The sequence below is a fragment of the Tachypleus tridentatus genome, chromosome 3 (assembly GCF_004210375.1).
Source record: "Tachypleus tridentatus isolate NWPU-2018 chromosome 3, ASM421037v1, whole genome shotgun sequence".
Classification (NCBI taxonomy): domain Eukaryota; kingdom Metazoa; phylum Arthropoda; class Merostomata; order Xiphosura; family Limulidae; genus Tachypleus; species Tachypleus tridentatus.
Window position 1 is genome coordinate 86,158,554 of NC_134827.1, and position 13,689 is coordinate 86,172,242.

At 30.1% G+C, this 13,689-nt stretch overlaps 1 protein-coding gene across 4 annotated transcripts in view; it reads left to right on the forward strand.

Annotated features, from left to right (window-relative positions):
* Window positions 1-5,435: 5,435 nt before the first annotated feature.
* LOC143247399 (FYVE, RhoGEF and PH domain-containing protein 4-like) overlaps window positions 5,436-13,689 on the forward strand; it is a 38,413-nt gene continuing 30,159 nt past the window's right edge. Inside the window, exons 1-3 of one of the 4 annotated variants that reach the window (XM_076495412.1) lie at window positions 5,436-5,528; window positions 6,268-6,359; window positions 11,533-11,675. In XM_076495412.1, coding sequence (XP_076351527.1) covers window positions 5,497-5,528; window positions 6,268-6,359; window positions 11,533-11,675 — 267 coding nt within the window. In that variant the 5' untranslated portion in view covers window positions 5,436-5,496. Of the gene's footprint in view, window positions 5,551-5,736; window positions 5,924-6,267; window positions 6,360-11,532; window positions 11,676-13,689 lie in introns of those variants that run through there. The other 3 variants (XM_076495414.1, XM_076495411.1, XM_076495415.1) reach the window with 3 other exon arrangements.

Here is a 13,689-nt window from a genome sequence, read left to right on the forward strand (position 1 = left end):
AATTACTTCTGTATTATTGCTTCATTCTCCAAGGTATAAGTTACTTCTATATTTTTGTCCGTTCTCCAAGATAGAACTTACTTTTTGTATTATTGTTCCATTCCCCAATATAGATTTTATTTCTGTACTCTTTGTTTGTTTTGGTTATCAAGAGTTGCAAAAAAGAAAGATTTGTAAAGATGTTGGAAGTGTTAGGACAGCGCAGAAGCCTTATAAAATCCAATTTATCCATCTAAATATGATTTAGACGAACAGAACGTGCAACAAATATTTATAACTAGTTGGTGCTTACGCAAGGTGAGAAGAAACCAATAGGAGGTCAAGAATTAACACTGCTTTTTTCAGACAACATTTTCTTTGTTTAGTACAGAGATGTACTCTTTTGAAAAACTGTTACACATATAGAACAAACACTTCAATACCTTAAGTAAAGAATATTGATGAAGATCTCGTGTAATACGACGAGTATTAAAGTTTCGCAAAACTTACAGCGTTCTGTTACATGTACTACAGGTGGATGGTCAGCCACGTTGTGTTATAGTCATTACCTGCTCGATAATACCAATAGAAATAAATTATCAAAATTAACATGTAGTATTTAAGGTTAATATAGCAACTTTGAATTAACGAGACCTAGAAGTAATAATTCTCATTATAAATAACAACTAACATAGATACATATCCTTGCTGCCACTGCCTGAACATTGATCTACATAAGAAATTCTGAATGAAATTTGGCAGTGGGCTTAATCTGTTTTGAATATGGTAAATATCCTTTATAATGTGTTTTATGGATATTTTGACGTCGTAAATATTCTTTATGATGGATTCGAAGTGTGTTATTTTAGCATAGTAACTAGTTTCTATGAGTTTGAAGTACGTTTTGAGCTTGATAAATATCCTTTAATTTAATCAATACTTTGCAGTAATAGTTATTCAGAGTGGTATTTTATAAATAGACGAAGTTCTAGAAAAACGTTTACTGACAAGGTTAGTTTTATATGAATGCAATTAAAATCGGATAAACGGTCAGTGAAGGAACCTTTACAGGTAATGAAACGAAGCCTAAATAATCCTCGCTTTAGTTTGAATATTTGATCATATTTAACATATTGTAAAAGTGACAAGTTAATGTAAAGTTTAAGCTTTTTGAATCTCTTCATTATTATGCATTATTATCTTCATATATCCATATACTGTAAATGAGAAGTTAGATCACTAGAAATGATTTAACTTCTCGTTTCGCAGTATATAGATGTACAAAATAATTTGAAAACGTTACTTAAGGCCGTAGAAAATTTGTCATTCTTGTAATAGAATGCTTGCTAATAAGTGATGCAAGATTTTTAATGTTATTCATTTTTACAATATTGTTTCATTTTACTGTGTACAAAAATTAATGAAATCGAAAATTTTATGATATCTCAAAATTGTGAGCCAAAGTGTTTATTATTATTACTGCAAGAAATTAAAATTCCAATACATTATTAATATTATACATATTTTACAAATATAAGGTTAAATAATAAATAAAATATTTAATCACTAAGAAAATATTATTAATGTATCTATCTAAGTTCTTTCTTATTTTATTTTAGACAAAGGGATAATGGTGGGAGAACAAAAATTGTAATTCATATTTTTCCTGCTGTTTTGCGTTCACTATTCAAATAAAACTTTGGATCACGATAATATAAAACAGGTTGATTATAACAGTAATTGGAACCATTAGTTGTGAAATATTTTATTCTATCTGCAAGTAATTAAGTTAGGTTTTAAGATGTTACATGAGATTCCTCTACACGATATTATTTTAAATAAATGTAAAAGTTATCTTCCTTCTAATATAACCATATAAAATATTTTAAATACGGCAAAATGAATGAATTTCTTGAAATATGTATAATATAGCCCTTTTTGAAGGTGAGGAAATTATTAAATCAAATAAAATTGCTTTGTGTTATACAAAAATACTGTTGTAGTCAAATATTGTACTTCATTTTTGGCAAATATAAAAACAAAACTAAGACGTGAAACGCAAGTTCTTACGAAGTTCTGACTATCTGTTCAAATCTTATTGTATCGTTTGTTGTATCTCATATAATATTTATTTTGAAGCAGAATTTTCATTTTGTATTCGACATCATAAAGTAACATTTTATTCTACTTTTCATAGATTACGTGACGTAATTATGTAAGTCCTCCTAAATACTCATAACAAATAATGTATTCTTCGTAAATATTCTAATTTATTTCCACGAAACGCAATTCTTCTAACCCTAATGTAATATAGTTACTATGTGAGAATAGATTATTAATAATTTATCGTAGATTTGCATGTGCTATCTAGCTTAAACCTCAGGTTACGTAACAATTAATTGCAATTTGCATGTGGTAGCATTATATATTTAAAAATTTGAAAAGACAGACGCATATAATAAACAGCAATAATGATCATGTATGTATTAGGGATAGGTACGGACTTGAATGATAGAAGCATTGAAATACATAACATAGACAGAATTTAATTGCACGTGAAAGAATTAACTATATTTTCTTCCTTGAAGTTACTGTCGCAAACGAGGGCTTGAGTTTGATACCAAGATCAGCTCTTTCCATTCTTTCTTCAAAAGAAAAATTTAGTTTCTTTATATAACATAGCCTTTCCATCCTGTAATCACACTAGTAATTTAACTCTGAACTTCCACTACATCATTATCAGTTTTCTTTAAAGATCAAAGCTGTACACATTATTCTAAATGAAGCCTAACTAGTGATTTGAATAATATGTCTATAAATACATCATAAGGTTATATTAATTTCAATACTAACAACAAAGCACTTCTTCGAAGGTCTAACATCTTCAGTCACGCTATAAAAGAGGTTCCCATCTATATTAAAAAGTGTGATCCAAATCATAATAACACAAATTCATTATCTTACACTTATTATAATCAAATTTCATTAGCCAGATATTCGTCTGAATTACTAATCAATCCAAATCTTTCTATAATGTCACAACATCCTCATTACAGTTACAAATACCCAAAAGTTTAATGTTGTTAACAAAAAAGTTAAAAAACGTAATTAATTGTCCTTATCATTATCATAAATAAGAAAACACCGAACCTTGAAGTAATCGGCCACTAGTAAGGGTCCAGTATGAATGGACTCTATTAATCTCAACTTTTTGTTTTATCTCATCCAACTACCCTACAGTCCAATTAGTCAGTGTTTTCCAAACGCCTATCATTATTGGTTAGTTAAATTTCTGAATAGCAATTTATCAACAGCTTTTTGAACATCTAAGTACAAGCCTATATCTTTTCCATCCTCGAAAAAAATAAATGATTGGTTAAGGCAGTATTTCCCTTTGGTAAATCCCTGTCGACTTTCATGATATCCTGCTTCGCTAAATGACATTCTTAACAAAGTAATAAGTTGGTAAAGCAAGAACTCTCTTTACTAAATCACTTTTGACTTTCATTATATCATATCATATTGAATAATTTAATAAAGTTTCTTTTATAGAACTCTAGAATTCTTCCCACTACACAACAACAAATAACTGGCCCTTAATTTTTAGGACAACCTATATTAGTTATTTTAAAATGGGAATAACATTAAAAAGTAGCCGATCTTCAAGTACCTGCCCGCTTCTTGTTAAACTAAAAGATGAAAGACTGAGATTCGGATATTTTTTATATCTGACTTTAAGCCCTGGGTAAAACCTTGTCTGGTCCTGGTTCTTCAGCTATTTTTAACTTCTCAATCTCTCTACTTACAACCAACGCCTAAGTTATTTTAAGTTATTAGTGATCATTAAAGGACGTTACATCTAAACCAAATTGATTACGTTTGTTTGTTTGTTTTTGAATTTCGCACAAAGCTACTCGAGGGCTATCTGTGCTAGCCATCCCTAATTTAGCAGTGTAAGACTAGAGGAAAGGCAGCTAGTCATCACCACCCACCGCCAACTCTTGGGCTACTCTTTTACCAACGAATAGTGGGATTGATCGTAACATTATAACACCCCCACGGCTGAAAGGGCGAGCATGTTTGGCGCGACGGGGATGCGAACCCGCGACCCTCAGATTACGAGTCGCACGCCTTAACACGCTTGGCCATGCCGGACCTTCAAATTGATTACATTTCGTTACTAGATAAATCGATCGATTTGTCATTCTTGATCAGACCATTCTGCTCAAAGTGTCTTTTGCTTAGTTTAATAGAAATGGCTTCATCTTGTGCAGAAGATCTAGAAACTAAAGTAAATGGAATTTTGGAAATACTTCAGAAGGGTGTAATGCTTCTAAGACTAATTCTAGCCACTGAAGTGATGGAAAAATTGAAGTGTCTGATTACCTCCTTGTAACAGATAACACAAACTACTGCCAGAATGCTGCAGCAGAATGTGTCAAAACCTCACTTCAAGAAAAAGGAACAGAGAAAATGTTTAGCAAGACATGCGATAAATCAGTAGCAAACAAAAATAAAGGATGGTAAGATATAATCAAATTTAATACTGGTATACAGATTTATGACGAATGAAAAATATAACACTTTTACAACAATATTCTATACTTACAGTTAAATGTCATTGAGCAAAAAGATACACAATGGTCTAGTTATGTGCTCATTACAAGCATCAAATCCCGAATTTTAATGTTATAAGCACTTAAGTTTCCCGCAAAGATAACAGGGGCACATACTTCTAGAGAGAAGTCGCTTTTCAAGAGAGGAGCTAGAAGTTTTCTCAGTATTGAACTTAATATAAGAACTCGATTTTTTAATGTTCTGTAAGAACTTAAAAATGACCATAATAATGCTGCATTCAGGAAAAACATTCTTACAGATATTAGAATAGTTAGTTAGTTATCACCATTAGATTCCACCAAGAAACATAGGGCTTGCGAATTCTTCAACAGGTATTTTAAGTGAGTAGGTTGTTAGCCCGTTGCACCGAGCCGTCCCTAATTTAGTAGTGTAAGACAAGAGGGAAGACAGCTAGTCATCACCACCCACCGCCAACTCTTGGGCTACTCTTGTACCAACGAATAGTGGGATTGACCGTCACATTATAACGCCTCCATGGCTGGGAGGGCGAGCATGTTTAGCGCGTCGCGAGCGCGAACCCGCGACCCTCGGATTACAAGTCGCACGCCTTACGCGCTTGGCCATGCCAGGCCCAGATATTAGAATAGTACTAACTATCACCATAATTGAATCCTAAACATTTTAAAATTGTCATATAATTTACTGTTTACATTTTATTTCATATATTACAATATTAGATGACAGAAAATGGACAGAATAAATGAAAATAATTATGGTTGATTGCTTACGTATTTATATATTTTTGTATATAACGTAAAGAAATGAAATAAATAATAAAAACATTAATAAACCGTCAATTGTCATACATCTAACGTCAACTCTGTAGGGGAGAACGTTTTATATGTTTAAGCGTACATATAGAGCAGGGGGCGCCTTCACATGAATCAAAATTTAAATTGCACTAAGACTGTGTAAGAGGCGTGTTTTACCAGAGTAAAATATTGTTATCAAATTAATAAGCTAGCATGATGTATATTTAATTGTATTTTAAACCAACTGTTTTACAGAATTCTCTGTTATAATATTTTAAATTTAATTTAATGTGTTTTTAATCGTTAATTTACTAAGGTTTTTGCTGATCGTTACCTATTACTATTAGTCTAGTTACGTTACTAAATCTAGATTATTATATTACGTCACCTGTGATTTTCAAATTAGTAATGTTATTATATTATATTAATTTAAGCAACAACTACTGGAATGATTCAACTAATCAGCACAGTTGGTTTAGCATGTCACTAAATTATGTAATAAATTATGGTGTTCTTTGGACATTGTGGATGTTAGGTATAATTTTTTATAACTTGTAAGTTAAATCTTTGAAATATAAATTGGTATAAAATATATTATTTTGAAGCAGAACTATCATGATGATTTATATTTACACTCTCTCACCCCAAGTTGATTTTATTGAATTATTATGACAAGTAATTTACATAAATATTAAAAGATTCTTATGTAATATAATAGATGAGAAATGAAATTTCTTTCTCGCAACTTGCCCAAACCTTTAAAATTAAAAGTTTGCATTAATCTTATACAAGCAACATTTTTTACAATTATGAGTTAAATGTAAGAGAAACATGTTAAATAATGTTTGTGAATTGAAATTGTATTTTCTTTCTTTTCTTTTTAATATTTACAATATAGATTGCCAGTGATACTCTGTAAAATGAATTTTGCACCAGTTACCAAACCCATGGCTGAAGAAAAAGTTCTTACCACACGAACAAAAATGCGTAGTACGTTTCATACTGAAGTGAGAAATGAAATCACAGTTTTTTTCTCCCATTAAGTTTCACAGAATATTTTAAAAAGTAGTATATAATAAGAGTATTTAGCCAATATATAGCTATATATTTGTAATAGTTATAATGGATATACTTTGTTGTTTTTTTTGAAACAGGGATTCATGCAAAAAAGGAACTAATGTGGTAATTTAAACTTAATATTTGATAATCAAGTTATGGAAAACTATGGAAATTGCACTTAATTTTCATGTGGTAACATGGTGCTATTTGGTCAGTCTTAAGCTATTTCTTTTTACACCACACTACTACAAACTCTAACAACTCCTTTTTCTATCACTATAGGTTCAAATCCACATCCCTCCAAAAATGCTCACCCTTTTATCCATGGAACACATTATAATGTAACAGTCAATTCCACTCTTCATTGGTAAAAGAGTAGTCTAAGAGTTGGTGGTGAGTGCTGATGGCTAGCTGCCTTCACTGGTAAATTAGGGTCAGCTAGTGAAAATAGCCTTCATATAGCTTTGTGCAAAATTCAAAACAAACTAAACCTATCACCACATTATTACAACTACATATACTCTGTTTCTAACCCTTCTTTCCAAGATATCCATCCAATTACCTAAAATATTTCAGCTTCTACCACATTTGAAGGCAAATTGTGTTAGAAAAGTAACAAAGTTTAATTAAAGTTTATTTTGGTTCTATATATCTTAAACATCTGCCATCTGGTCTTACTTCTTGCAAAAGTTGAATTTCTATATTCCAAAGCTCTTTGAAAAGAAACGGGAGTGAGTCATGTTCCTTCTTTAAGCCCTTCTCTCTAGCAAACATTTGTTTAGAAACTTCAGTTTATCTCTGTATAATATGGAAAATATTGGCTTGAATCATATAGATATACATGGGTGTCCAGAGGAAGGAGAAAGAGTGGTCATTTGTCTCCCTTACATGTATTATGATGTGAACTTAACATCGTAGTTGAACTAAATATTTCTAGCAATTTTTGTTACAGTTGTAAATTTGTGTTTTGAATTTGAGCACAAATAACACATTCTTTTAGTCTTTTAACTTACACTGTAAAAGCTGATCCTATACATAAGTTTTACTGCTCCTTGAAAATATTTCTGTGGGTGCCCATCTAATAAACATATCTTGGTGATGAAAGAGGTTAAAAGACCAAACGTAAGTGAAGCACCAATGTTTTACGGCATGTTAAAGCTGCTGCTTTCTCTTTGACTTAAGTTCGTTTACAGACAGTAGTCAAATGCTTGAGAATTGTTAATATTGCTTCTTTTTTATAAAGTAGATAAGTTACCTCACCCCTAGAAATTGTAAATTAGTTAGTTAGAGCTGGACAGTTAGTGAAATTTACTAATTGGTTAAGTATCTAATTATTTAACTGGTTACATTTAATTAATTAGTTATTCTTTAAAGATGACCATAACCCTGCTGAAACAGCAATAAGGCTACAGATTTACCACACTAAAATCTGAGGCTCATTTACATGCAGAATACACAGCAGATAGTCCAATGTGGCTTTGCTATAAGGAAAATGCACAGACACTCAAGATGACTAGGACAAAGTTATAGCACCACAAATTTGGTTTTGATACTTTAAACAAACTACTTGAATAAACCAAAAATAATAATGAAAATCATGATTGCAATATTTCTATTAATCAGTTGCTAGAATAATTTAAAACACTTCTTTTTTTTATTGATTTTGTGAAATTACTAGATTTAACTTTAATTCTACTTAACTGATTATTAACTGTTTTCAGTTAGTTTTACTTCTGTAGTGTGAAAAATTATAGTGTCTGATAGAAACAGTTTTACAAAACCTTATGAAGTATAAAAGAAACTCAATATAAATTTAGTAAAAGGAATTTTTCTCATACATGTTAATTTTATTTAGGATTTTATATGTTTTGTGAATTGTGATAAGTATGGGTACTTGGTTTACTTAAATTTTCAGAAAGCTTCTGATAGTGTGCAAAGAAAATATTAACTAATAAAATCAACACCATCATAAGTTAGGGAGAGACCAGTAAGTTGTTCTGCAGGTAGCTTAGATGAGATAAAAAATGTAATTGTTATTAAGTCCAGTCAAAGTAGTTTACTTTCTTTGGGATCACTGCTTGACATGGATAGATACACACTCAAATAATTAAATGAATTAGTGGAATTTATTAATGACACAACAAACTATTGAGTATATCAAACTGTCTCACAGTTATTTATGTATTACAGAATGACATCAGTCAGTTGGACAAATATTTGACAGATGGCTTTTAACTATAGTATTTGGATTATCATAATGGGGATCACACATTTCATATAGATGAAACCCTCTGTACATCTGACTAAAGAAAGAATCTTATCAGGTGGAGATTAATGTACTGACTATAGCTGTTCTAAACAAAGGCAGGGTTTTTGCAAACTATACATTATATGTGGCATACTTGCATTCAACTGCCAGAAGTGTACTGCACCATATAAATTGAATCAAGTTTTACTGATGAAGATTCCTTGTTTTGAGTAGTTGCTAAATAGAAACAAGATAATGACATCAATTCTGAGATTATTAAGAAAAAATTGGAAAATTTAAAGAATAGTAAAGCCTCAGAAGTCTGATTATATTTCCTCAAGAGTTCTGAAGGAAACCAGGGATTGGATGTGTAAGCCACTTGCTACTTTTTAGTGAGATTTAAATTGGATTGAAATTTAACTGTTACTTCTCTTTTTCCAGGGAAACGATAGTGTCTAGATAATTATAGTTGTATTGTATTAGTCTTACATCAGCAGTGGGAAAAGTTTTTGAAAATCTAATAAAAAATACTTTGCAAAGCTTTTCACAAAGTTTAAAATTTTGTTAGATAGCCAACATGGCTTCACTATGGGAAAATCTTGCCTTGTTAGTTTTTTGACATTTCTTGAATGGGTTACTACTTATATACTTGAAGGTAAAGGAATGGATTTAGTGCATCTGACTTTTCAGAAAACATATATCAAGGTATTACAAAAATCTTATTATTATCTTTCTAGAAGTGTGTAAGGTAAATTGTCTTCTTTGTTATGAAAGTTGCTGTATAGAAGAAAGCATAGAGAATCCAGTGAAACTGGATTAATGACACAAATGGGGTACATTGGGGTCCATTGTTAGGACGTTGGATCATTTTTTATTTTCCTTAATTGCATAAATAAATACATTTATCAATAAGTCACTTAAATTTACTGATATTAAGGTCTTGTGTGTTGCTGGCTATGAAGAGGATGAAACTCCAATGAATGCACTGTTTTTAGTAACAATTTTAAATTTATGTAATTTTGTTGATAATTATGAAAGAATCCCATGCATCAACCTAATGAAAAGTTGTATATAACTCTCCAATTCTTGCAATTATTCTGAATTTTCATAATATCTGGATTTGTAACTGGCAAAAAATGCCAATTCCTTTTATTGCCATACTAAAGATCCAGGATTCAATTCTCCTCTGTGGACACTACAGATAGCCTGATGTGGCTTTGCTATAAGAAAAGCATGCCACCACTAATACAAGTCCTGGAATACCAATTTAAAACTTACTTCTGAAAAAGAAAAGTTTTATGATGAAACTGTTGTATGAAATCTAGTAAACTATCTTTTTCTTGTCCAAATAATTTGTATCGTTTTATGTGTTTTCTAAAACTAAAAAGACAACCTTTTATTTGCAATGTTTACTTGTAGTCTTGAAATTTCTACAATTGAAATAGAGAAATGAATTTAAAAAAACTTTGGTACAATTTTGCATGCTAAGTTGTAAAGAGTTTTTTCAAATCTTTTGTAGGATAGTGTAAAATTAAACAAATTAATTAGTTTTAAAAAAAGTGTATGCTGCTTGACAACAATATCATGCACCCTTAAAACCAATAAAGTTATCTGCACCACTATAACAATCTTCCTGAGAAAAATCTGTATTATTCTCCCTAAGAAAAAATTTCCTCACAATTTACATTAAGTATTTGTTCCATATAAGGAAAGGAAACCTTCCTATGTAATTTCCTTAAAATTCAACACTTTAATAACAAACTTTGATTTCAAACAGAAAGTTAAGGATTAAAATGTCTAGTAATTGAATATTCAGAACCAATATTATTTCTAGTAATATATATATGCACACATGAAGTATTTTATATAAATTTGTTTAAAAAATTAGATGTTTTTGTCGTGTAAAAATAAATATTCATATACTGGCTAGAATTCAGAGTAAACTTACAAGCTGCATAAGTGTATTTACCTTTATTTCTCACTTAGTGTAAAGTGTGTATGATATATGATAGTGCACTTTTTAAAGTAATACAGTACATGTTATTTTTATTCTGGAAATTAAAATAACCTACTTAGTGTATTCTGTTGTTGGAAAAAAACTTGAAAAGGTTTGTTTATAAAAGATTTGAAACTAGGAGCAAAAAGGCTATTGTAATCTGGTATAAGACTAATTAGACCTATTAGGGTATTGTGGTTTAGCGATGGTCTTCCTAATGTGAGAACTTACTGAGGTGTGGGAGAGAATATAAACAGAACATAGGAGAGAGACTAAAGCTTTTCCTTTGTGTGTGTGTGTGTGTGTGTGGAAACATTAGAGGTGGTTTAATGGCATAAGTAGAATATTTAACAAAGGTTTTAGTTTTTTATCTCTTGGCTAACATATAAAGCATGGCTTGGTCATGTTATAGACATTAAATGTAAGTATTGGTAGTCTGGACTCATATTTGTATATTGTATCCAATCATTCCTATACATGTTTCTGATAACCTGCTGTATGCTTAATGTTACTGTACACATACATAGGTACAGGAGGTTGTAGATAGTACAGTTTGTTTTTGTCATGTTATTTGAAAACCACAGATTAAATAATGTTCTGTTTTCTTCCATTTTTGGACTGAATGTTCAAATTTTTTAATGTATTGTTATTTCGTTAATAACTTGAATATGTCCACTAAAACTCAGGTTTTTGTATATATTTTGTGTGATGGGTACATACATTTGTGTTTATGAGCAACTGATAAAACAATAAAAATGACCCTCATTTCTGCTCTTAATAAATTTCTTATTATGGCTTCTACTTACACATTATATGCATCAGAGTTTAATGTATCTTCTGTTTTTTTTTTCATTTATCAGTTTTAGCAGCCCTTAGTTCAAGAAATGGATCACCTAAACGGTCACAAGACAAAACTTCGGAAATAAGCATGGCTTTACAACAGTGTATTAGTACTGAAGATGAACATATCAAAAAACTAGATGCCTTGTTGCAGAAACTTGAGGCAAGCACAGATTTATTTTACAACTCGGTAAACTCTAATGAGTTTCAAAGAGCCCTAAGAAATGTTTAATTACCCAATTTTGGTGTTTAATGTTTTTCTAAAACAAGTTCACATATTCTTCACATTAATAATTTTTCAAGCAAGAGGAAGAAAAATTGATATGAAAATGAAAAGAATTCTACATTAAAATGAAATTGTCTTTGTGGGAAGATTGTTGTAAGTTTAAAAAAAAAACTTGTGGGAAAGCTGTGACAAGTTATGTTACTGTGTAATACAAGGTAATATAAAGATAAAGTGAAAAGGTTTATTTTCAGGCTTTTCCTTCAGTAACAGACTAACAAAAGCATTTATTAATTCATAGTATAAAACTTAATGTGCAGTTGTATCACAAATTCTGTATTTAAACAAGTCCATTAAGTACCAGTAGTTAGTGAAATAATCAAATATTCCATGATATAATACTCCAGAAAGGAAGTTTCTTGCTTTTTGAGTATGAAAGATTGTTGTTCATTGAGAATGAGGATCTAATGTAAATCAAAGCTAAACTGAAACTCTTTTCATTATGTTTTAAATTTATGAAGGAGTAAATAACAATTCACTTAATTATTTTCTTTGAGAATTCAGTGTAATTTAGTGCTAAAGTTGAATTTTTTTTTAAGTTTACAAAGAATTAAGCATTGTTTCACTCACCTCTTTTCTACTTCTTTTTATATCATTACAAAATATGATGATCAGTCCCTCTTTTTGTTGGTAATCAGTAGCTCAAGAGTTTATTATGGGTGGATTTGACTAACTACCTTTCCTCTAGTCTGTCACTTCCAAATTAAGCTAGCACAAATAGCCCTCAAATAACTTTGCACAAAAGTCAATTAAACAAAGCACACTTGACAAAACTTATATTTCCATTTTTAATTATTTAATTAAAGGCTCAGTACCTGGGACCAATCTCCTAACCATTTTCTGCTCATAGTTTTCATTCTGTAACTTTTAATATCAATCTTTTATTATTATTAAATCTTAAGGTTTGTTAAGTAATGTTTTTCATCCATTTTTTTTTTTTGCATTTTGTCTATCCAACATCCAGAGTAATTTTCATTTCAAAACTAAAAATACTTTTATGCATTAGAAAATTTTGAAATTTCACATTCAAAATTTTTATAACATTCAGATAGTTATATTTTATCTGTTATTTTCACTAATAAACCTCTGTACAGGTTTAGTTGATTTAACTTGTAACCACCATAATAAAAATTAGGAGATAAATATAATTTATTCTTTAGGTTACTGTTGTAACTTGCAGGAACTACAGGACGTGTAGTTCTAGTATAACTACAGACTGTAACAAGAAAACATGAATGTTTAGATTAAATAGTTTAAATCTTATAACATTATATATTAATATATATTTATTATATTGATACTTCACCCGTGTTTGGCTAATAATACAGAAGTTACAGAGATGTGCCACACGTACACTCATGTTACTTTGTTCAGTAATATAAAACTGACCTTTAGTCTTTACAAAGTGACCTGTCTTGGTTGTGTTTTAGTGGACTAGTATTTTGTAAAATACAGTCACATTTCCATTATTATATATGTATAGAGATTATTACTATTTACAAATAAGTTCTTAAAACACAGAATAGTAAATAAAGAAGTAGAACAAACACTTATCATTTTTTAGGTACGACTTGTTTGCTATTTGTCATAGGTTGCTAAGCTTTATAAAATTTCACATGTAGAGTATATGAAAATAAATGTTTTTTTAGGTTTTATACCTTTGAAATAACCAAAACATTCATAACTACTCTATCAATACCACAGATCTCCACTATAATTTATGAAACTTAGTAACTAAGCTGTATTTGAGTCTAAAAAATACAAAATTTTGAGCAGACCCAAGACTCAACTTACCAGCTTCAAGTTTTGCATTGAAAGAACGAAATGATGTAATACTTAAAAATGGCTGAGAAAGCCAAAATGGGGACATTCTGAGCTTTTGATTGGTTATTCA